Source organism: Scleropages formosus, chromosome 4, assembly GCF_900964775.1.
Source record: "Scleropages formosus chromosome 4, fSclFor1.1, whole genome shotgun sequence".
Classification (NCBI taxonomy): Eukaryota; Metazoa; Chordata; class Actinopteri; order Osteoglossiformes; family Osteoglossidae; genus Scleropages; species Scleropages formosus.
In genome coordinates, this window is record NC_041809.1 from 9286524 (window position 1) to 9311168 (window position 24645).

The following is a 24645-nucleotide window of genomic DNA, read 5'->3' on the forward strand; positions in this document are numbered from 1 at the left end:
AGATGAACCTTGGACAACTGGCAGGGTGACTTAGTGCCTCAGTAAGGCCTTCAATCACAGCATCTAACTCCAAGGTTACATAAAAACACACATGCTGTACAGCTGCTGAGGACCAGGATTTTCAAGCCGTATTTTAAATTCACATTTGCAGCGTGTTTTTAATTTTTAAAGAATATTGATGGGACAGTTCCTGTTTATAGTTACACTTTGAATTACATCTGGATTCAGTTTGTCACTGTTATATTCAAACTTCTGTGTTTTACTTTTTATTAATGTATATAAAGGAAGTGTTTGCAGATTTTGAGCTGAGAAATTTCATTTAGAAATTAGAAACATTTAGCTGTAAAATATGGTAAACTGTGGATCTTTGCCTTTTGAAAATGATTTCCTTGAAATACCCAAAACAGCAGAACTGGTAAGCACCTGCTCCATATGGTCCCAAAGCAAAACAAATGAAATGCCCTCTAAAGCTGCTGGAATTTCACTTTGCTGTTTTAATAATAAGGTTTTTGGTGTCTTTATAGATGTTGTGTATTATGCCAAAGTAAATGATTTGTATAACTACACTATTACATTATGTAAATATAGGCATATAATCTTTATATTTGTTTTTTTTTTTTGGCTTTAAAAATACCATCTAAATAGTTTGCCATATTATATAGATATTTATATGAGCCTATGTAAAAATTATAGCATTACAAAGATAGACTTATGAGTATAGTAATGAAGTTGTATGTTTGGCTTCATTAATTTCTGCTAAACATCTAGCAGAACATCATACGCATACACACACACAATGTCTATAACTGCTTGTCCCAAGGCGGGTTGTGGCAAACTGGAGCGTAACCCAGCAGCATAGGGCGCAAGGCTGGGGCGGGGGGAGGGGACACACCCAGGACAGGACGCCAGTCCACCGCAAGGCACCCCAAGCAGGGCTCAAACCCCAGGCCAGCCACACAGCAGGACCCAGCCAAACCCGCTGCACCACTGTGCCCCCCCCAGCAAAACATATTCATTTAAATTCAAAAAGAAATCCAAGCCTGTTTCTCCACTCCGTTATTGTTTTATTATAAGCTTTATCTGCTCAAAATTATAATATTGTGAGTGTATTTTTGATCTACCTCAGCTGAGGATAATGCTACAAGTACTGAATGTACTGTAGCTGATGTTTAAGTTCCACATCTACAGCTGTCCTGTTGGTGATGTAAAATTCTTAACCTAAGGCTGAACGGTTTGTATACTATGGAATGAGTATTTCATTGTCTTTAATTTTTATTTATTTCTTTGTGTCTCCATAACCAAAAGTGCCATCTATACTTTTTATACCTGTTGCTGACTTTGTGTTGCAAAATATACAATTAAACATATGACTAAATTGGACTTGTTTTGTCATTTTAATTTTATTTCTCTATAGAAAAAGTTGCAAGACATCTTTTTATAGTAGAAATGTTTAATGCGGAGTCCATATGAAATATTGTGTACTTAAAACCACATCAGACTAGCATACTGGCTTAATCATTTATTACTATTTTAACCCATATAAATGGTAGAAGTTTGCATACTGTGAAAGATACAACATAGTTGAGCCATTTATACAAAAAAACATTTATTAAAATGCATTTCTTTAACTTGCTTTTGTACAATCGCTGACCCTTAATATTTTCATATAATAAATAAAATCTTTGTAGATGTCCAAAATAGTTGGTAGCCGTGAAAAAATCAGTCGTCAGATCTCGCTGCAGAGCAGGAATGTTTCTGAACACAGGTCAACTTCTATGAACACAGTTAAGTTGTGGACAAACGTGGACAAGCGGGGGACGCATACTTCGTAGAGGTGCGTATGTTCAGCTTATGCATTAACTACACCTGTGTAAGTTCAGCATAACTGAATCTTCCTTTATTTCATTTACGTTTCTCCATAAACATGAGACTGCACTCATTAGTGGCCATCAGGACCGTGTGCTTTTTTTTGTGATTCCTTTGGTAGACAGTATTCTACTTATGCCAAAAACAAAGATCACTTTTGCTCATTCTGGTATTCTTTTACAGTATTTTTTCTGAACACAAAGTAAATGTTAGATGATATCCAAAAAAAAAAAAAGAGAGGGTGATGATCCTTCTTAATTGATATGACCCAATATTAGTGTGGTGGGGACTTTATTCCCTTAAAGTACATTGCAGCACAAACAAAAATCAACGACGACCAAAAGACAAGCAAGGGACTAAGCCCACTGATTTTATAAACTGACCAATTTCATAACATTTTCCTTGATGAACTTCAGAACAAAACATTCTCCCAATGATGTGACACTACATTTCTGCAATGTTGCACAGATCTTGTGAAAATGTTGTCACTGGAAGCTCCTCCACAGTCTCTTGGTGTGCTGCCCGACACTGAGGATCAGTTTCCTCCAGGCCCTTTCATGCTGGAGTCCTTCAGAGATGGGGGTGCTGCAATGGCCTGCAGGTTACAGGCTGATGGGTCGCAGTAGCCGTTGGGACCCGCAGGGCCAGGAACACCTGGGACACCAGGCTGACCAGGAACACCTGGTGGTCCCCTCTCGCCATCGCGCCCATCCCTGCCGTAGCCGGATTTGCCTGGTTCACCTGCAAGTGAGGAACCAAGTCATGGTCTCCAAGGTTAAAGTACTCTAACCTAAGCAGGATATATCCAAGAGTCAACTTTTTAATCCATACATCCATTCTCAGCAGCAACTGGTTCAGTCCAGGGTCACGGGGGTCCAGAGCCTATCTGCGAAGCATAGGTAGAGTTCAGCCTGGATGGGACACCGGCCAAATGCAGGGTAATCACACACACTCACTCACTTACACACTCACTATATAAGGGCAAAACCATATATGTCTTCAGATTATGGGAGGAAACCAGAGCACTGGGAGGAAACCCACGAGAAGACAGGGAGAAGATGCAAAGTGAGCAATATTCAGACTCGCAGCTTAGCGCAAGAGAATCAGTGACGACTGGAGCAATAAAGCTCTGCCACTTTGACTTGCAAAGGAAGGAAAAAAGACATTTAAATCCCTGACACCTCAACCACAACTAGGACGTTTGCGATGTTGTCTGCTGAGGCTCCTTACAACTGATGGGAGCTGGATGGCTCTTTGTGCAAAACGTTGTGATACTCATTCTGAACCGTTGCAAACCTCCCGACATATCAAGGTATCCCAGTCCTGATGGCAGGAGGGGACCTAACATCCTACTGAGTGGTTTCCTGTTAGCATTTAAAGAATATTAAAAAGGTCCTTTCTGAAAGACTTACTGCCCTGCAACAAAACAAAATCATTATTCATTCATGTCCCAAAAGCTATTTATTTAATTTTTACTTCCACTGATATTTTCTTATGATGCTATTATTTCACTGGTGGCTTCTATTTATAACATCAATAAAAACAATTGGTATTCAAACCTTGACCGAGAGTTATTCACTCCTCCATTATAGTTTACCGTAAAATGCAAGCAGTGCACTCTCCAGGTCCTTGTGGAAATCAACAAACTGCATTTCCACGGTGGAGAACTATACAAACAACTCTCATTTTTTCTAAAAAACATATGAGAATTTCTTTTAAAATGGAATGTACGTAAGTTAGTTTAGGTTTTTAAAAAAGTGGAAAGTCCTGGAAATACATTTTTAACATGCTGTCATTTCTCAGAATGCTGGTCCATAAGAGACTCAGCCCCCAGCACCAATTTAAGGGTTCTATTCACCAGTCTCACAAAAGAAAATTAATCTTCTCCCAAGGAAAGGCACATTTCACATCAGGAAAAGCAGGTATTTCAGCCTGATCAATATGGCTGTTTGGGCCTCCCCTGTACCCTTCCCGAGTGCCATTCGTGGACTTCAACTGGCGGCACCTAGGTGTGGTTTAAGAACGTCAGTGAGGCCACTGGAGTGAGGCAGGCAATGGTATGAATAGCGCCATCGCTTGATGAAGACTACCGCACACCCGGGCGAAGATTGTCAAATATGCAAGATAAACAGTTCGTGAATAATAACGACTTCCTTCAATCTTCTAAACCGACGCAGCACATATAAATAAGTTTGTACATTGAAAACATATTTGGAAAAATAAGTTACTGACTGTAATAACTAAGCACACTGCGCAACGACAATGTTTTTGCTTCTCGGGAACTAGAAAACAGAATAAATATAGAATATTGAAGTGTTACAGAGAGGTATGAACCGCGTCGCATGGACATTCTGCGCCAGTTACCCGTTATTTTTATTACTGCTCCATTTATAATTCCCTCTTTTATTTTGTAGTATTTTGCATAATATGAACAGAAAAGTCATCAGTAGCAAGAAAACACATTTGAATGTAATAAATCAAATAAATTGTAAAACATGCTTTTTTATTGGTTCTTGGTATTTTAAATATTCTAACAAGGCAACACTATTTGCATTTATGATTCTATGTTTATTGTTGTTTTATGTGCTCACTTGTGTGAGATAGTTGTATCATTGTGTTGAGTTATATAGAAGCTGTAGCTGTAAGCAAGTCCAAAGGTTGTTAAAAAGGTAGACTGGGGTTTACTGTTACATCACCACGGTAATACGCTGAGTGACGCTCACCTGGCAGACCCGGAACTCCAGGCTGGCCCTTGGACCCTCGTACAGTAGGTCCTCTGTCCCCTCTGTCTCCCATCTCACCTGAATCAATCAAACGTGCCAAAAGTAAGTTTACCTTCTCTAATACGTGTCACTTTCAAATGGTTCAGTACAACAGCATCATACTGTAAAAGACCCCTTGAACGTTATTAAAAGGGTTTATTCGTTGAAATAAAATGTCTTAGACTTTACCACTGAATACTGATACAACCCAAGGCATGTTAGTTCATATTGTACATTGTCGTCTCACCTCAGAGCTTTATAATAACCTGCATCGAGTCTGTGCTTAAAACAAGGTACAATTATGCAAAAAATTATTCGAAGATATACAAAATAGCGCAAACAGCAGTAAATCAGCATAATATATGTCATAGAAAATTTTTCCACATCAACTTGTTTCCTACCTTTAGGTCCCTTAAGTCCGATCGGCCCTGGGGGCCCTTTTAGGCCTGGTAACCCTCTTGCTCCAGCCTGCCCGGGGAAGCCGCTGTCCCCCGGGGGACCAGGAGGACCAGGGTATCCAGGTCGGCCAGGCAGGCCAACAGCTCCAGACTCAGGTCTCCTTAGGCTGGCAGCCAGTTGGGCTAACTGCTCTGTAACACATAGGGTACGGATTCACCAAAACTCAGTGTGCTCCACGAAATTATTGGGAAATAATATGGTAAAATTACTGCCCACTTCATGATATTATTATCATTATTATTATTATTATTATTATTATTATTATTTGGGGGGCATGATGGCACAGCGGGTTTGGCCTGTGCTTGCTCTCTGGTGGGTCTGGGGTTCGAGTCCCGCTTGAGTGCCTTGCAATGGACTGGCGTCCCGTCCTGGGTGTGTCCCCTCCCCCTCCAGTTTTGCACCCTGTGTTGCCGGGTTAGGCTCCGGTTCACCATGACCCCAGCTGGGACAAGGAGTTTTTTATTATTATTATTATTATTATTATTAGGGGGAGAATTTATGTTTTAGCCTATTGTGCAAGCCGTACAAGATTTTTGCATTAGCAGCCTGCTTCCTAGCCTCTTAAAGTTGCCACGGTTGCAATTACCGCAGACAGCCCGATACTGTTAACAGATAATGAAAGTAAATAAAATGCATTTGCCACACAATTACATGACAAGCATCCGCAGATTGTGAGGGAGTCATTACTGCGGCGCGCTTGTTAAAGAATTTATGAATCGGTGGCACATTCAAATCAAAAGAATTTTGACTGTAACCTTGAGCAAGGTTCTTCACTCAACACATTCAGTTAATACTCAGCCGGAATAAAATTCTCTTTCAATAAAAGCGGAGACAAATCATTATTGTATAATACCGTAAAATATGCACATAATGAGGCGAACGACCTTACCATCTTCTGAATGCCCCTTGTATTTGAGATGAAGAAATAGGTACAAATTGCGGTACATCAAATTGAGAGGACTCATGCAGCAACAGTATGAGAAGCATGCCGTTGAAACCAAGCAGTGTTTCTATGTTCCACTTGCGATTTTCACACAGCTAAATTGAGCTCAGAGGGAAAGTATTGCCCTCTATGGACCTTGCAAATGCGCTCTACAGCATCTCACCAAAGCAGCATTATTCATATTTAAAAGGTGGAACAGACGGCTTTAGATCTCTTCCGTATATTCCTTTCTTTCATCTTTCAGTCATGCTGCACTTCAAATTCCACTTCTCATATTACCTCATAAAAATTTATTAAATTTATGCAGCTGCCGAACTGCTTTTGTTTCAGTTTCTCCTTAAGCAGCCATAGAATCGGAGCCACTAGGAAAAATACGGGATGATGAGCGTGAGCATGAGCGTGAACCTATCATATTAATTCTGAGTGTTTTCATGACTTTTTAAACAGGGAAACAGGAAAAGGCTGAAAAACAGTAAACAGAAGAGAACCGGGAGCGTGGCGCTTACAGCTGTCACCTGTTAGCTGAAGGACCCGGGTTTCGATTGCCTCTCCCGCTGTAGCACCCTTGATCAAGGCACTTAGCCTGTGATTTATCCCACTGAATGAATGGTTAAATTATTGTAAGAAGCTTGGTATACAACACCTGACTCTGTATGTCATTGTGGAGAAAGACGTGAGCTTCACACACCTTCTCAACTGCCTGTCCCATACGGGGTCGTGGGGAACCGGAGCCTACCCGGCAACTCAGGGCGTAAGGCCGGAGGGGAAAGGGACACACCCAGGACGGGACGCCAGTCCACTACAAGGCACCCCAAGTGGGACTTGAACCCCAGCCCCACCAGAGAGGAGGACCCGGTCCAACCCACTGCGTCACCGCACCCCCCGCAAAGGGAGCTTCACGACTAAGTAATATTAAAGACAACATTAAAGCTAAGAAATAAGAGTATGTTCTATCAGACTAGGATTGACAGGGGGACAGTAAAATTGATGAGACAGCTAAACAGCAAGACACTCACCCTGCATCACTCGCATGCAAACTTGCTTGATGTGCTCATCACGTGGCTCTTTGCCCTTTTAATGCAGAAAGAAATTTTCTCATAAACTATCTCTGTTCGGATTTAATATTAAACAATTTGCTACATGTGATGCACAGTGTTATGATGGCTAAGTTTAACTACATTGTAGTTAGTAATTTTCCAATTACGTCATAATCGTTACATGTGAAAATGATTTATCGCAGCAACCGTAACTTGTACTAATGAAGGATAGAGATTTAATGTATGGTTTGTTTATACCCCAGAGAATCATTTTTAAACTTAGTAAAATAAAACATGCCCTGGTTTTATTTAGATGCACTGGTAATTATATTATAATGTGTGTTTATTCAAAGAAACTCGGGTGATACAGCACTTTCTTTTGTAATTAAAGATACCCCATGGACACCACATACTCTCAGATTTCACAAAGCATGTGGATATTAGCAATTGAATTATATTTGTCTAGAGGTTACATCTGTAATCCAAAGAGCTGTTAATTGTGTTTTTCCAGGGCTACAGTAAAAACTGCTCTTTTAGGGTGGGGACCTACCGGTGGTCCTTGTGACCCGGTGACCCCCGGAAAGCCTCTGTCTCCTTGCATGCCACGGGGGCCAGGGGAACCGGGCGGTCCCTGAATTCCAGGCTGTCCTCTGCTTCCGTCTGGGCCTCTCTTCCCAGGCTCACCGGGATCACCAGTCTGCAAACACAGAAGGGCACAGGGCACATGATGAGAATGACATTCATCTGCATGTGTGCATGTGTGCAAACTGTATGCATCAACAGGGACACATGCATGGTACATTTTAATGTTGTGCAGTGTTGTGTTGTGATGGATTCTATACAATGCACTGTGAAGAAAAAGAGTATCAAATCTCAGCTGCTGCTAGAACAAACAGAGCATTTCGATTAACAGACACTCACTGGCTGAAACTGCTCGTCCCGAGTGGGGTCGCGGTGAGCCGGAGCCTAACCCGGCAACACAGGGTGCAGCAGACACACCCAGGACGGGACGCCAGTCCGTCACAAGGCACCCCAAGCAGGAGTCGAACCCCAGACCCACCAGAGAGCAGGACCCGGCCAAACCCACTGCACCACCGCACCCCCAGACTAAGACTATGAATTCAAGTTCATAACATAGACTAAGCTTATACTGTATTACGAACTTGAATTCATATATTAAATTAAAGCTTACTATAACTGATGCTGAATAGTGAACAGTCACCAGTTGTATAGATAGATAGATAGATAGATAGATAGATAGATAGATAGATAGATAGATAGATAGATAGGAATTTTATTGATCGTGAGAGAAACTGCATAGTTCAACAAACTACAGACATTCAATTTTTTTTTTTTTTTTTTTTTTGAAAATGAACTTGAAAACTTACTGATCCTTTAGGTCCAGATTCTCCCTCGCTACCCTAGAAACATGACATAAGAAATGTGATTTTCTCTATCTCTTAATGAAGGAGCTCAACAAAAAAGACATCCGACTCAAACCTGAGATGAGATCAATGGCACAAAAAAACTGGTTTTTATCACTGTAAACTGGCATAAATTACTCACCAAGTCTCCTTTTTCCCCTAGAGTTCCTTCTGCACCTGGATCTCCCTAAATAAGGAATGAACAAAAACACAATACGGATGGTGAGAGTATGTATTTATTAATGACATTGGCCATGCCTGCTCGCATAACAAGTTCCAACATCCTATTCACAAGACTTTCATAATCCAAAGCAATTTTTCATCCAATACAAGGGTATGTTTACAGTACAGCCCAGCGGGAGCTCTCACACCTGCTCGCCTTTAGGCCCTGGTTCTCCAGCATCACCCTGAAAAATACAAAATCAGTCTCACTGTTGGTCCCACAGCTGCAGTGGTAAAGACAACGGAAACTGCTGAATATCATACGAAGCACATCGGTTTTCCTCTCACAGGACTGCAGTTATTTTGTTTATAGAGTCTTTGTTAGAAAGTAAACATATATTTCATCAAAGTCATGTCCTCTGTCCTGGGACCTTTTCGTTGTTACGTGGTTTGAAGAGCTTCGGAAATAACAGTGGTTTCCGTATTACTGTGGTGCTGTAGTTTCCCAAAAATGTAATACAAGCCAAAGCAAAGAAAAAAGTTCAGAGAAGGCTGAGAATCACAGGTGTAATGCCTGGAGACATAGGCAGTGGTAAGAGAAAAAGTGATCAGTTCAGGGTGTCTTACCCTCTCGCCCTTAATTCCTGGAAGGCCATGGGGTCCTGGGAGTCCAGGTAGGCCGAGGTCCCCTTTAGGTCCCTGGAAAGAGTTTAAATTGTGAATGTTCTGTAAGACTTTGCAGCAATGTATAGGATGATCTTATAGGAAAAAAAATTTACTAATAATTTCAACTTTCCCTTTTAACCCTTGACATGTTTTTTCTTCAACCCAAATTCTTTGTCCATGGACCATTATTTAGTATTACTCTTGTTATAGTCATTTATATTTCATATTTTTCATATTTTGTAAATGCATCTTGTCACTTAAACTTTTTGTGTATAGTATATATTTTTATTATAGCATATAATTTTGAATTTTTTTCTTTGTGTGTTGAAGCTTGTGTTTTTGCAGAATGTTCCAGAATCTAAAGGCCCTTAGGGTTAAAGGTCCTCTAAGTAGGCTACATAGCTGTGAGTGAAAGAGGGGTAGACTGTGTCTCTAAACTGTTCCACTTCTACAAACACTCGAATCCACCAAGTTCTTGGTCCACTTCATTCAACAGCTGCCATATAGAAGACATGGAACACCAATATCCTCTCGAAAAAGTGTGTCTCTGTTTAATGGACAACATTGTGTTGCACAGCAGATACCGTGCACGTGGGATATCCTTCAAGAACAATCCCTCTCTGTGTTACCAAGGAGGATCACAGCAGAGCGTCCATATGAAAATGCACAACCGGACTTCTTGTAAGAACTTTAAAAAGGTCAGCCCTTGAACTGGGATGTAAAATTTCTGTTCGCCTCGCCGTATCGCAAACAAACAAAAACACATAAAAAAGTACTTGCACCCGCATGTTGTGTCCCTCCCATATCAGTGTGCATTTTTTGCCAAATAATTTAAACCTTTGGACAGAAAGTGTTCACTACGACACCACTAAACAACATTTAAGAGACATTGCTAGAAACTTTTCTTTTGCTTAATATTCCAGTTTGCATCCATCCATCCATTATCACTAATCACTTGCCCACTGGAGGATTGCAGTGGTCCAGAATCTATACCACAGAGCATGGTACACCGGTACACCAGCCTGCCCGTGCACACATACATACATACACGCGCACAGTATGAACCCGCCTATCCCGAGCACAAGGCGTAAGGGACACACCCAGGGTGGGACGCCAGTCCATCACAGAGCACCCCAAGCGGGACTCGAACCCCAGACCCACTGGAGAGCAGGACCCAGTCAAACCCACTGTGCCACCACACCCCCCGGTTACACCAGTCCATCACAAGGAAATTCTACACACACTACGGGCAATTCTGAATCCCCAGCTCACGCAGCTAATGGGAGAACATGCAAACTTCACAAAAACTTCAATTTAACCAGATCTGAACCTACGTCCAAACCCAGAGCCCAGGCAAAGTGAAACACCAGCACCACCTCTGCATTGCTTCCGGTCTGTATTTCACTTTTAACCAGTATGCAAAAGGACAGAAAGCACACATGCGCTCAGTTACGCAAGAAAATAAGTAAGAAATGTGAAACTTTAAAATACAGCATCTTCTCTGGTTATCCTGTTACAGCTGAATGTGGTCTCCTCTCACTCTGCACTTGCTTGTGATCTCTGGCTGACTTGTGAAATTCCAGAAGAACAGAGGACTCTTTCAGTGTGACGGCTCCAGCAGAGAACACCTACTTCCCCGCTAAAAACCATCCGGAAGAATGCTGGTTCATGCCCTCTTCCCTGAAAACTTCAAGCACACTGTAGCTTGTACTTCATACAATCCTCCCAGGAAATTTAAAAAAAAAATGTTTTTTTTTTTTCCTGGAAATTATTATTCGACTTTTACTTGCCATGCCATTTCTTTTAATAGTATGCCAAGGCTAAGATAAATGCGAACTGCAATGTTAGACTGAAAAATTAAATGCACATGTGTTGGCATAGGAATCACTAAATAAGTACCTATACCTACCAATAACTACCTTTTTGACAAAAGCGACTCAACTGACCTGCAACATTTTCTACCATTTCTGTGCATAGTTAATGTTATTTGCATTCATACACTATATTCATATTTGCTTTTCAAATAGCCTTTTCTATGAGATGTACGTCGCTTTGGAGAAAAGCATCTGCTAAATGAATAAATGTAATGTAATGTTTTTCGAATCCAGTGTGTAAAAAGTCTATTGAGCAAATCGTAGTCTGGATGTATGAAGCTATTATTTTTAAAGTAATTTAAAATACTAAGTTATATAATCTCTGCGGTTCTTTGAAGTGCATGTATTTATTTAAGTACTGCTGTAAGTGAACAAGAAAAACATACAAATTTGCATAACATTGTGCTACAAGTACAGCAAGTAGTAGAAGGAGGATGAAAACAAGTAAGGCTACTGTTCTAATAATAATAGTATTTTATTTACTATTATTATCTATTTATTAACCCCCCCCACCGATAAGCTGGGAATATGGAGCAGGTGAAAGACTACCTACCCTGGAGCCAGGCAGGCCAGGGGGCCCAGTCGGACCCTGTTCTCCCACATCACCCTATAGACAGGAAGAGCAAAAACAATCCACATCTCCGTCCATTAACTGTTATTAGCTATCAAACACAAAGACAGATATGTACTAATTATAAACAATTTTACAACTAAATCTGTACAAGATTTTAACAGTTCCCACTAATAAAATATGCCATGGTGAATAGTACTGAAGAATGAAACTCAGATGTTCACCCACATTAAGTTAAATGGCTCATGAAGCAAGGTTCTGCCAGTTTGTTTTTGATTCAGTGGAGAAAGAGCGCAATGGGAGTGAAAACAAAAAAAAAAATCAAGATCTGGTGCCAATGAGACTTTCAGATCAGAGACATTCTTAAACAGCTTATAGATATGCTCAATGAACCTGAATTCCAAAAGGTGGCTTAACAAGATCTTAGATTTTCATTCTCACCAAGTCGAACTGACCAACTACAAGTAACGTCAACATAATGTTGACTGCTGACGCAGTTCTAGGACTCATCATATTTTTATAGCCACTTTAAATTTATTACAAGGTGCAGACGCAATGCTGTTACATTTTACAGCCAAATTAAAGGTCTGTAATGAGTAATATGTACTTATTACTTAGTAACTCGGGTAATGTTTTAAAGCAAAAAATGCAGTCAGTGTTCCCATTTATTTTTATATAACAAATAAAATATAAGACCATGCATCAAAGGACTTTATTTTTTACAAATAGCTTCTCAACAAGTGTAATTTTTTTTCTTTCCCTTATACAATACAGGTGGATGAAGAAAATACTCACTGGCCCACCTATTGGTCCAACAGGTCCTACTTCTCCTTGCTCACCACGATCTCCCTGTGAGCAACAGAGTGAGGCCTTCAGCAAACTGGCAGTAAATACCTTTCACATAGAAGAAATTAACTTTGCTCCAACTTACCCTCTTACCAGGAGATCCCACTGTTCCTGCAAGACCTGGATCACCAGCATTACCCTGTTGGCAAGAACTGAATTACTGAATGTCTGAAAAATTGTATTCATAAGGGTACTACAACTCAAGATGGGATTCAACCCTATGACTTTGGGGTGCATAAGTAGCAGCTCTAACCATCACACTGCACACAGATGTGGAAGGTGCACAGCTGGTGCAGAACTTCCTTTCATAATAATGAGATGACGGAGATCAGATGCTAAACAGTATAAGTGAGATGTTCCGCTCTCAGAAAGAGAATGCTTATTGTCCGTTTCAAAAGAAAAAAATTTTACCTTTTCACCACTAGCTCCCTTGGCACCAGGAGACCCAGGCAAGCCCTACAAGAGACAAAAAAAAAAAGCTCATAGCCTTTTTCACTCCTCAGTTGTAAATGTTCAATATATAATTCATAATTTTTTTGTGTGTTTAATGCTTTAGGTAAACTGGAAAAATGAAACGGCTTTTTCAAAATTATTTTAATCAATTATTTTCAAATGCAACATTCCGTATAATAATTCACGCGAGCGTTCACGTTTTATAATCAACTCTGTTTTAAAACTAATTATAATAGCGGCACACTAAGTCCCCGAGTTTGATGAAAATGAAAGCAGCGAGGATGATGGATAGTTGGGTCTGCGATCTTGCGCTTTCGAAGACGGTTTCTGAGAGTCGGACGCAAACAGAGTTCATTTAAAAAAAACAACTTGAAACACTGTTAATTACAATTCTGTGGCTTTGGGGCAAGGTCATACTTACAGGAAGTCCTTGGGGTCCCACCTCCCCAGGAGCCCCTGGTTGTCCAGCATCACCCTGCATTCAAAGTCAAATTCACAATCATGTTATTACACAATCATTACTCACAGTCCAGTCAAACAGTTATTCACTACTAGGCTCCATTAAGTTGTTGCACCAGCTCATCAAACAGACAAAAAGAGGACACTATTTCAACAAAATATAGCATAACTATTCAAGTATAAAATACACATTAAAAGGCTCTAACATGCATTGCATAAAAAATATAAGGATAATGATTTCTGTTGTAGACTGATAGGAAGAAATGCGGTGACATAATGATGAAAATGATGCAAAGATGGATGTTGTACCTTTGGCCCTGGCATTCCAGGAATTCCCTCTCGACCATCCACCCCTGGCAGTCCCTGATAGAAGAATATTGTTAAACAAGAGGGAGCAGATGAGCATAGAATCTGACAAATGAAAAGAAAGGTGGAAATAGTGTTCTTCAAGACACAATTATCTAGCAGATTTGTAGAGCAAATTTACTATCTCCAAAAAGAAAATTTTAAGAAAGTTTCAAGAAAATTTTATTTTTCAGTGTTTCTGAGAAGAAAAAAAACAAACTGATTATAGACACTTTCATGTATACTTACGCTCCCTCCTTTGGGTCCAGGAAGACCTGTGATTCCCCTCCGTCCTTGAGGCCCCTGGAGGATTACAAGGACACTTTGACATGTGTCTAATCTATGCCTTACTAATGTGCTGCTGCTGAAAGAAGAAACAATCCTAAAAATAAGAACAAGTCTTTTCAGCTGAAACTAAACCGAAATTATTTCTCCTGTTAAAAGAATCCTTTGACTGTAACAATACATGGTTTTCCAGGAAAATGTTGTATTTGTTATAATTATTATTAGAAGAAGTAGTAGTAGTAGTAGTATTGGTCTTATTATTTGTGAATAATAGTAATAATAATAATAATAATAATAATAATAATAATAATAATTGTTGTTTTCTTAGCTGATGCTGATTTTCAAAAGTGACCTACAGTATCTGAACCATTTCTACAATTGATTATTATTTTAAGGAGCAGTGCGGAGCAGTCAGTCAGCTGCTGCAAAAAAAACCAGAACATTAGCAGGAAATGCGACTTCAACCAGCAACCCTCAGCCCACATCCTTAACCGCGACCCTACTGTCCCAGCTGCAACCACGTGCACCAAACACAACCGTACAGTTACAGAAAAAAACTGATTGCCAGAATTACTTACTTGATCCCCTTTTGGGCCAGTTTCACCCACCAAGCCTCGCTGGCCTCGGTCACCCTAAGATAGCATAATGATAATAATAACGAGGTATCTACTTTTCAATGGAGCTTTTTTAGACTATATACAGCTTCATGCTCTAGTAACATGTAACAAAATTAACTGTTTACATTGCATTAAACTGTAAACGAATACATTATTTACTTTCATATAATTAATAATTTAAAAAAATGTTATAATTTTTTGCAAGAAAACCTTCATCCTTGCTGTATCACAAGTATTACTGTTAAACCTTCTGAAAGAAAGATGTCACTGATAGAAATTGATCAGCGTCAGCGTGTAGCAGTAATTGAGCACAAGGTGGATCGGGATGTACAGGCTGCTAGAGTGAGGGGATAAGACTTACAGTGGCACCCTGGACACCCTGGGGACCTGGCTCTCCATCATGGCCTCGAGGTCCCTGTCAGGAGGCAAAACAAATATTAGGTTTTCATAAAAATCAAAGCAGGCAAACATAAATGTGTGAACATGGCCAGAACCACCTTTGACCTTTTAACCTTCTCTTCCAAGTCCGTTGCAGACTTAGCTGTACAATAGCACAAACTCTCTGAGTATTATCTGCAAATTCTGTTTACAACGCTTCCTCCGATAACTGGCACACTTCACTCTGGTTCCGGACTAATGCTCCCAGTTTTCACCGGAAAATTCCCTTAAACTGCACCTGGATCACTAATCCATCTTACCAATTCTCCTTTGGATCCCATCATCCCCATGATTCCCCTGAGTCCTTGAAGACCCTGAAATCACATACAGACCATCAGCAACTTCAACCGCAAGGAAAAAATGATAAAAGCAGTTTTTATCGCCAAGAAATCTGCCTTAAGAAATGCTACTTACTTGTTCTATAATTATATGCATACTGTACATACTGCTTATTACATGAAGTCCAAAAGAGAATTAAGGTGATTGCCGAAAAGAAAGAGAAGCAGTATAGGAGCAGCAGAGTCAAAGTTCAGTATTAACTTGTAAACAGTTTGTACTGTATTTCATCCTGCAAATGAATTGAACAAAATAATGGGAATGGAAAAGCATTTACAATGGGGCCTTGTGCTCCAATTTCCCCTGGAGGCCCTTGATCCCCTTCTTCACCCTAAGAAAAACACATTAAAAGCCATTTTTATAAGTGTGGGTCTTTTCCTTTTATTATATATATTTAAATTTGATGCAATAAATATCAGATATTTCTGAAACTGTCTGGATCCAAAATTAATCATAAACTACTATTCGTGTGTAAACTCTATATATAAGCAGCTTAATTCTTTGTTGGCAAAAAAATGTGCACAAGGCAGTCGTTCAGTACGTTGTAAACAGCAGCACCATCTGTGGTTTTCTAAGATAAAACTTGATTGTTTTGGTCCTTTCAAATCAGTACCTTGTGCCCTTGCTTTCCAGGCTCACCAGATTCTCCTTTCACACCTTTGTGGCCCTGGGAAAAAAAGAAAAAAAAAGAAAAAAAAAACAATGAAATGAACAATCAAAATTCACTCAGCAAAAATGACACTCACTCCTACTGACTTAATGAGAATAAACTGCTCCTCTTACACACACACACCATCTGAAACTGCTTGTCCCATGCGGGGTCGCAGGGAGCCTAATCTGACAAACACAGGGCGTAAGGCTGAAGGGGGAGGGGACACACCCCGGACAGGACGCCAGTCCATCACAAGGCACCCCAAGCGGGACTTTAACCCCAGGCCCACCAGAGAGTAGGACCCAGCCAAACCCACTGTGCCACCACGCCTCCTACCCGCTCCTCTTAGGGACTCTAAAATTATTACATAATCCCTGAATGCCATTCACTCACTGACAGCTCAGAAATACATGATACAGCCAGGAACATAATGTTAAGTATTAAATTCCAGTTACCTCCCCATGTTCTCTGATACACGACCACAATAACCTCCCTTTTAAGAGACCAGAACTCACCTTCATGCCTGGAAGCCCTGGGTGACCAGGTGGGCCTGGTGGACAAGCGTTAGCGCACTAAAGAATTGGAAAAAATTCATTTATGTCATTCTCACATTCAGACAACGTACCTGTACATATCAGCAAAAACGTCATCATTAAGAATATACTGATATATTGTATCTGTATGTATGGTACAACATTGGTATTAAACAATTCAAAAATTCCATATATCTGCATGTAAGTATAACAATAAAGTAAGAAAACATGTAAGTGACTGTGGTTCTTACCAACTCAGCAGTAGCTCCATGGACCCCAGCAGCTCCCTGAAAAACAAGGCAAGTTGATTTCATTGAGAGCCTTGACTGTCCAGAAAAATTAGCACTAGGCAATAGGTTCAGATTTTTAGATGTTCTGAACGGGACATGAATTATTCTGTTTCGGTAATGTGTGCGTGGAAAGCGTAGGATGAACAAACGTTTTCATCCTACGTGTAAGTTATGAATATGTCACTGGCGATAATCTTCGATAACTACTGCTAAAACTTTTCCTCTGGTTCTTCTCACAGTTTCCAGCCTCTTACACGACTTTCATCCCTTTGTAAGTCTCCCGTACCTTTGGGAGAGCTACAAGTATAGCCTCTGCACTAAGAGCAGAACTCCAACTTATGTTAGCAGTTTAACAGGGAGTAGAAATGTCGAAGATTTTAGGGTGACAGTTAAAGATATTATACGACTCACGAAAACAGACCTCGTTATTCAATGATTGCGTCTTGCGATTATCGCTCGAAATATACTGATAGCTGATGGTTACCTCATGTGGAAGATTATACGGTATGTAAAGCACTGTGTGAAGTATAGCAATTTGCAGTGTACCTTACTACACCTTCACCTTCACGTAATAGAGAAGACTGATGTGGAGAACAGGAGATTTTATATATTTCATGTAGCTCAAAGGAAAATTAGGAAGATTAGTGAAAAGAAACAGGAGCACTAACCCTATCCCAAACCCTTAACCACACGCATTGTATGGATGTTGCACGATAAAACTGTCCAAGATAAAATGTTGCTGTCATGCTACACTATGGATGAATATAAAATAATATATAATTTTCATATAAAAATAGCCTACGCATATTTTGAATACAAAAACCAACAAGTACCAGGGCAACGGCAAAGAACGCTGTGCAAAAGCACATTTTTGCTGAGGTATGCAGTGCCCTCAAAAAAATATCCCATCTTAAAGAATACAGTTTTCCCACCTAATATCTGTAAAGAGTCAAATTTTATACACACCATTGCTGGCTAGTATTTTACAATGGAGGAACTTAAAAAATAGCTTGCACTTAGAGGTTCCGTCAGTAAAACTCTCAAAAGAAAACGCTGTACGGTACTCACTGGAGGTCCCGACGGTCCCCTAGGCCCCTGCGGCCCTCTCACTCCCATGGCACCCTGCAGGAAATAAAAACATAATGTCATCATCCATTACACATTTTCTCCCCTTAACTTATAAACATATTCTTAAATATGTATGTATTCTATTATTCTGTAATGGTATATTCTTAATCCTCAGCTCAGTCGATCCTTAACCTCTAGGGAACAGTCACCATATACATATCTGTTAACTGACTTAATTCAGTTCTGGTAGAACTCACAGGGGGTCCGACTTTGCCAGGTTCACCGAAAGACCCTCCGGGCCCTGGTGGTCCCTTGTTAAAAAAGATAACTCACATGTCAATCATGAGAGCAAACAGTTCTCCCCACGGTACAGCATTAATGGTATGGATGGTGATGAACGGGGTCCATCATTTTCATTTATGAATATTTTTAAGCAGTGGGACAGCAGAATATTTACTCACAGGAGCTCCATCATCTCCGGCACCCTAAAGAGGAAAACGAAAGTGGCAATCGTCATTAAAAATAAAAGCCACGCACAAATGAGTACTCCGAGCACCAATGCACAGAGCGTGCTAAGGATCACGGGAATATTATTTAAGAACGTTTTCACGTTTATAGTCTGAGGTTGTGCGATTTCCGATGTGTCAACATAACTGGAGCAATGGTGGGTACAAATACATGTATGCTGTTGTCCCAAAAAAAAAACTTTACTGATGTAACAATATGATGGTAGTCAATCAGAAAAAATGTATATAATTATATAATATCAAATATCCCTTCCTGTATGCTAGGGCAGGGGGTGCGGTGGTGAGGTGGCGCAATGGGTTGGCCTGGGTCCTGCTCTCCGGTGGGTCTGGGGTTTGAATCCCGCTTGGGGTGCCTTGTGATGGACTGGCGTCCCGTCCTGGGTGTGTCCCCTCCCCCTGCAGCCTTGCACCCTTTGCTGCCGGGTTAGGCGCCAGCTCACCATGACCCCGCTTGGGACAAGCGGTTTCAGTCAACATGTGTGTGTAAGAAAATTACATTCATTCCCTTGGCAAAACTGATATCATTTTACTCACTGCTGGTCCTCGTGGTCCAGGCTTCCCTGGTTCACCCTGATGAACAACAAACCCTGTTAAATTTTCATACCCACAAGCCATTGCATCAGCACATGCACAGAATACTATGCTTCAGCCGACCTTTATTTTTTGAAGTGAAGAAACTCTAACTTGTTATTGGCCAATTAGAAACCTTCCAATGCTGACCTTGTGACTGAGCTGCGGCCTGATTCAAAACAAGGTCTCGGCGCTGCCAAAGAATGATCAACTTAATGGGAACTAATTCGGGAGTGTGGTTCCCCACAAAGACGACTATGTCGGAGGGAGGCCATGCAGCAGGCCAGGATATTGCAAGTTTAAGGATTTAGAGTCATGAGGAATTGCTTTGGGGGTTGCAACATCCAGGGGAATGCCACAGCATTAGACCACGTCTCGCCGGGCTCAGGTCAGATGTTCTCAAGGGGAACAAAAGGGAACCGTGAGCACTCACTTTCTGTCCGGCGGGACCATCCGGCCCAGGATCTCCTACAGCGCCAGTCAAACCCTGAAAAAGAAAAAGAACCAGCAGAAGGCCATTTCACTTAGTCATATATATGAAAAGCTCTAAGGTAAAATTATAGTAATATAACTTTACATAAATGTAAATGTAAACGTATAGTACGACTACTCTTCGTCAAATACGTGTCATTTGATGTGTGCATAGAGATACAGACAACCTCTAAAATCAGTTAAAATCATAGTGTGTGAGTGAGTGACTGAGTGTGTTCCACGGATGTATGGATGAGTGACCCAGTGTAATCAGTGTATCTAGCAGTGTAAGTCACCGTGGTGAATAAGGTGTGTGGGCTGATAACACTACATAGAGTTCATTGGAAGTTGCTTTGGAGAAAGTGTCTGCTAAATAAATAAATGTAAATGTAAAATCACACTTTAATAAGAGTAATGTGCATAAATGTGCATGAAGTCAATTATCATTTCACTTGCTGCTATGACTGGTACCATGGTACCAAAACCCTTTGTAGAACATGTAGTGATGTTTTCATTAATGAGCAGCCTTACAGATTCATAAGGACGTGTATAGTTCGGCAGAACTGTCATCTAACTCCACTTTGGAAGGCAGCATTAACCATGACAACTGCTACACTAATACAAAATACATCCAAAGGAAAAAGTATGACAACATTTGCCCTACTTGTTGCTCACAAAAAAATAAAAAAAAAAAATCAAATTTCTAAATTTTTCCATTTTAGAAACTGGTAAAAGAGATATACAATTTGGCATAAAGAAGTAACTCAGAGAAAAAAAACTAATAAGCGAATGTTAGAAAATGTGAACATAGTGACAGTATATATTTTGGTACTGTAAGCCATAGTGGAACAGCGTGTAGGGTGGGGCCCCAGCACATGGGGTGGGGGGCTGTGCACTTGTAGGCAGTCCCACTTTACCTGCTTCCGGGATTTATCTATAAATTCAAATATCAACAAATAGCTGCAATTGCTGCTCAACACAGGAGATCCTCACCAGCAGAAAACAATATACTAAAGTAACGCCCTAAGTTCTTACATCTAGTGGAAGTTGTGCAGTTACATCACGTGTCCATACACATACTTCATTATATTTTGAACCGACATTTACCTGATACTTTTCTCCAAAGCAGCTTACAATAATTTAACCTTTTGTACTGTTCGGTAACTTTACTGGAGCAATTTAGGGTAAGTACCTTGCTCGAGGGTACTACAGCCAGAGGTGAGATTTGAGCCTACAACCTTTGGTTCTAAAGGCAGCAGATCTAACTACTACACTGTTCCACCTGTCTGCAAGTTTTTATCTATAACTGATTTAATTTGATTTAAAAAACTCAAAAAAATAATAACCTAGGAAACCCGGTTCGTGAACACCACTGCTTGTTCATATGCAAGATGAAGTGTGAATACTAGCATTCATTCATGAGTAAATTAAGGTAAGGATTACATGAAAATAATTCCATGAATATCCTCCGCATCGTCTTGAATTCCCATCTTGAACCCGCAATGAGAAACATCAATTAAGGACACGTGTCTCAGCTCCACTGTGAGTTGCGGTTACGTGCAGTTAGCGCTGGTTGTCTGAGCTCAATCAAAAATCCTCAAGAAACTCCCAAGCATTTGCCTAATCCTCCGTTTAACATCCTGTCTGATCATATGATTAGCCTGCAATCCCCAGAAAGCTGAGTCTCAAATAGGTCATTTTGACAGATAATATCACTTTCCCCAGTTTATGCATAAAGCTCCATTCATAGCAGCGTCCCGTTCATTGTAAATACGCAGATCATATGGACGCAATCCGGCCGTAAAAATACAAAAAAATATTTACATCAGCACCGGGAAACCCTGGCACTCCAGGAGATCCGGGTCCACCAGCATCCCCATCCGGGCCCTGCAATTACATGACAAATAAAAATGGAAACGGAGCAGGAAGGAAAATGCTATGTCGGTCTGCTGATGTATTAATAGTATTATGGGGAATAAACTCACAGGAGGACCTTCGGGACCATCGGGACCTCGGTCACCCTGACGAAAAACAGTTAGATGAGGGCGGGAACTGGTTTTTAATTAAACATGCGCTCAAACCTGGTACTGAACATGCCACCGCACAATGAAGCATCACTTTGCATGCAACACGCGTGTTTAGTGTTGTGGGTTGTACACGTGGCCGTACGCACCACATATTGCTTTGTCTGAATACGTCCCTAATTGCTGTATGATTTTATGATTGTTGAGGTGCATGTAGTAAATCCTTTTCTGAGTGCACTGCGACTTGCTACGATTATATAACTGTGCCTAATTTAATAAAGTTGGGGGGGAAAGACTGGCAAGTAACAAGGGACATGTCTGTCTGATGATGTGGAAAGGTTTTTGAGTCAAAAAAAAAATCTTACAGTTATGCCATCAATTCCAGGGACACCTGGGGGACCAGGGGGACCTCTCTGTGGAACAAGACAAAAGAGCAGTGGGTTGTGTTGTTTCACGCATAACTTGGTATGTGCATTTATTAAGGCCGTCGTTACTAAGCAATAATATAAAAGCAGTAACATAATATTAAGTGTGGATACAGAAGAGTAGAAACTGCTTCGTGTGAGATTATAACACAAACTTTTTTCCAATGGTCCTCCTGCCACTGGATGTGATTTCGGTAAACTTTCAACTTTTTTTACACACAATTTTTTATATATATATATATATATATATATATATTACAGATTATTTTAACATCTGCATATTTCTGTGCACCAGAACCCCAATCTATGCATCACATTGTTATATAGCTCTACTGTCTCACAGCGCCTAGGTGGTGCAAGAGGAGGTGGGCTCGATCCCTGCTCTGTCTGCATGGAGTTTGCATGTTCTCCCCGAGTCTGCGAGGGCTTCCTCCGGGTGCTCCGGTTTCCTCCCACAGTCCAAAGACACGCTGTTCACTCACAGTGTGTGAGTGACTGAGTGTGTTCCACGGATGTATGGATGAGTGACCCATGTAAGCAGTGTATCTAGCAGTGTAAGTCACCCTAGTGAATAAGATGTGTGGGCTGATAGCACTACAGAGAGTTCATTGGAAGTTGCTTTGGAGAAAGAAAGAAAGAAAGAAAGAAAGAAAGAAAGAAAGAAAGAAAGAAAGAGAAAGAAAGAAAGAAAGAAAGAAAGAAAGAAAGACTCTAAGCTAAATAAATAAATCTAATGACGTGATATATCAAAAAGGACTGAACGCTCCTCCTTGGAACGCGCTCCATTCCCATCCAAGTGCGCGTATGGAGCGCGTTCCAAAGAGCGTTCGATCCATGTTGCCGTGTGTGGTCGAAAGGGAGGCGCAAGAATCCGAAGTAAGGAATGAAGACAAGAGAGGAGAGGAGAGGACTCACCTGGGCCGAGCACGGGAGCGCGCAGAGCACAAGAAGGAGCGCGATTGTCCCGGGTCCGCGACTGGAGGCTGCGCTGCTGCCCATCATCATGGTCTTCCCGCTGGAGGGACGGCGGCGCGCAAAAACGGTCCCTTCTTTCTGCGCTCAACTCGGCCTGACGGACCCCCCAGGGAAGAGAAAGGAAAGCTCCGCCGCGGGGGGTCCCCGCCTCATGTTTATTCATAGGCGGTGGGAGGGCAACAATGGCGCGTGTCCGCCTTAAGTTAGCATTTTTGGTTTCGGCGACTTCTGTGACTGACCAGCCTGCTCAAAACCCTACAAATTACAGACAAGTTGAAGTTAAGCTGTTTTTTCATTATTTATATTTATGTATTTATTTTTACAAGGGGGCGAGGTGTCGCAGCAGGTTTGACCGGGTCCTGCTCTCTGGTGGGTCTGCGTTCGAGTCCCGCTTGGGGTGCCTTGCGACGGACTGGCGTCCCGTCCTGGGTGTGTCCCCTCCCCTTCCAGTCTTGTCCTCTGAGTTGCCAGGTTAGGATTAGGTCGCGGTTTGTGTGTGTGTGTATATTTATCCTAACTGGCTACGGAAAGCTGATTTTTACTTGGCTCAGGTCTGAAAATCACACACACATCGTGTTTGTAGATGTTTCTGTCCTTCTTTTCAAGCTGATTTGCAATTATTAAAAGGCAACATGCACACAGCAGGGTATTTTTACTGTATTCAAGGGTACCGCAACAGCAGTGGGATATGAACCAGGAACCTTCAGGCTATAGGGCAACAGCCCCTAGGCACTACACCACCTGCTGCCATGATCATGAGAATGGTGGTTTAATTGGTGCTGGATGGATCATTGCTAATTGCTTTCATGATTCAATTATATTAATGTTCAGGATATATTATGACAGAAGCAACTTCAATAAAGGTGCATCTATTTATTAACTGTGCATAATGAGAACAAGGTTACTTCTGGAACACACACAAACACACTTTCTGAACCGCTTGTCCCATACGGGGTCGCAGGGAACCAGAGCCAAACCCGGCAACTGAGGGCGTAAGGGTGGAGGGGACACACCTCCATCACAAGGCACCCCAAGCAGGACTCGAACCCCAGACCCACTGGAGAGCAGGATCTGGTCCCACCCACCGTGCCACCGTGCCCCCGTGCCCCCGTACCCCCCTCCTACTTCCGGAACAGTGGTGGTTAAAGAAAGCAAAGGTGGTGGTTAAGGAGCTGAGCTTGTGAAAAGGGTTCAGACTCAAAAAGGAATGAGTTCTGAGTCAGTCAGCAAAGATTTTTTTTTATGTGCATTCCTGGGAATAAATTAATATTACTGTACACTGCAGAATCCAAGCTGCATTGCTGATTTTGCGCAACTTGAAATAAATGATGGAAAATTAAAATCGTCTTTCAACTGGCTGTGTCATTCACGTGTGCCATAGACTTAGAGTGAGCGAATATCATGCTGGGCAGACATTGACAACAGTAACTGGCCTGTGAACTCCTCACACAAATGTCACCAGCTTGACCAGAGCCTTAGTGTGAAATACCCCATACACCTATATAAATTTGCAGAGGGGAGCTGACAGATTCCATCGATCTGAAATAAAGCACACACACACACGCAC

At 41.2% G+C, this 24645-nt stretch overlaps 1 protein-coding gene across 1 annotated transcript; it reads right to left on the minus strand.

Moving 5' to 3' along the window:
* Window positions 1-1591: 1591 nt before the first annotated feature.
* On the minus strand, window positions 1592-23219 carry col9a1b (collagen, type IX, alpha 1b). The gene is made up of 32 exons (XM_018749393.2): window positions 23019-23219; window positions 22044-22091; window positions 21640-21675; window positions 21479-21541; window positions 19617-19670; window positions 19148-19183; window positions 18548-18571; window positions 18344-18397; window positions 18087-18140; window positions 16980-17015; window positions 16711-16767; window positions 16157-16210; window positions 15821-15874; window positions 15468-15521; window positions 15131-15184; window positions 14731-14784; window positions 14117-14170; window positions 13832-13885; window positions 13485-13538; window positions 13022-13066; window positions 12696-12749; window positions 12560-12613; window positions 11747-11800; window positions 9281-9352; window positions 8863-8898; window positions 8634-8678; window positions 8456-8488; window positions 7618-7764; window positions 7047-7101; window positions 5030-5218; window positions 4590-4667; window positions 1592-2607 (listed from the first exon to the last, which is right to left on the minus strand). The coding sequence occupies exons 1-32, from the start codon at window positions 23106-23108 to the stop codon at window positions 2402-2404; spliced, it is 2052 nt and encodes a 683-aa protein (XP_018604909.1). The 5' UTR covers window positions 23109-23219; the 3' UTR covers window positions 1592-2401.
* Window positions 23220-24645: the final 1426 nt, after the last annotated feature.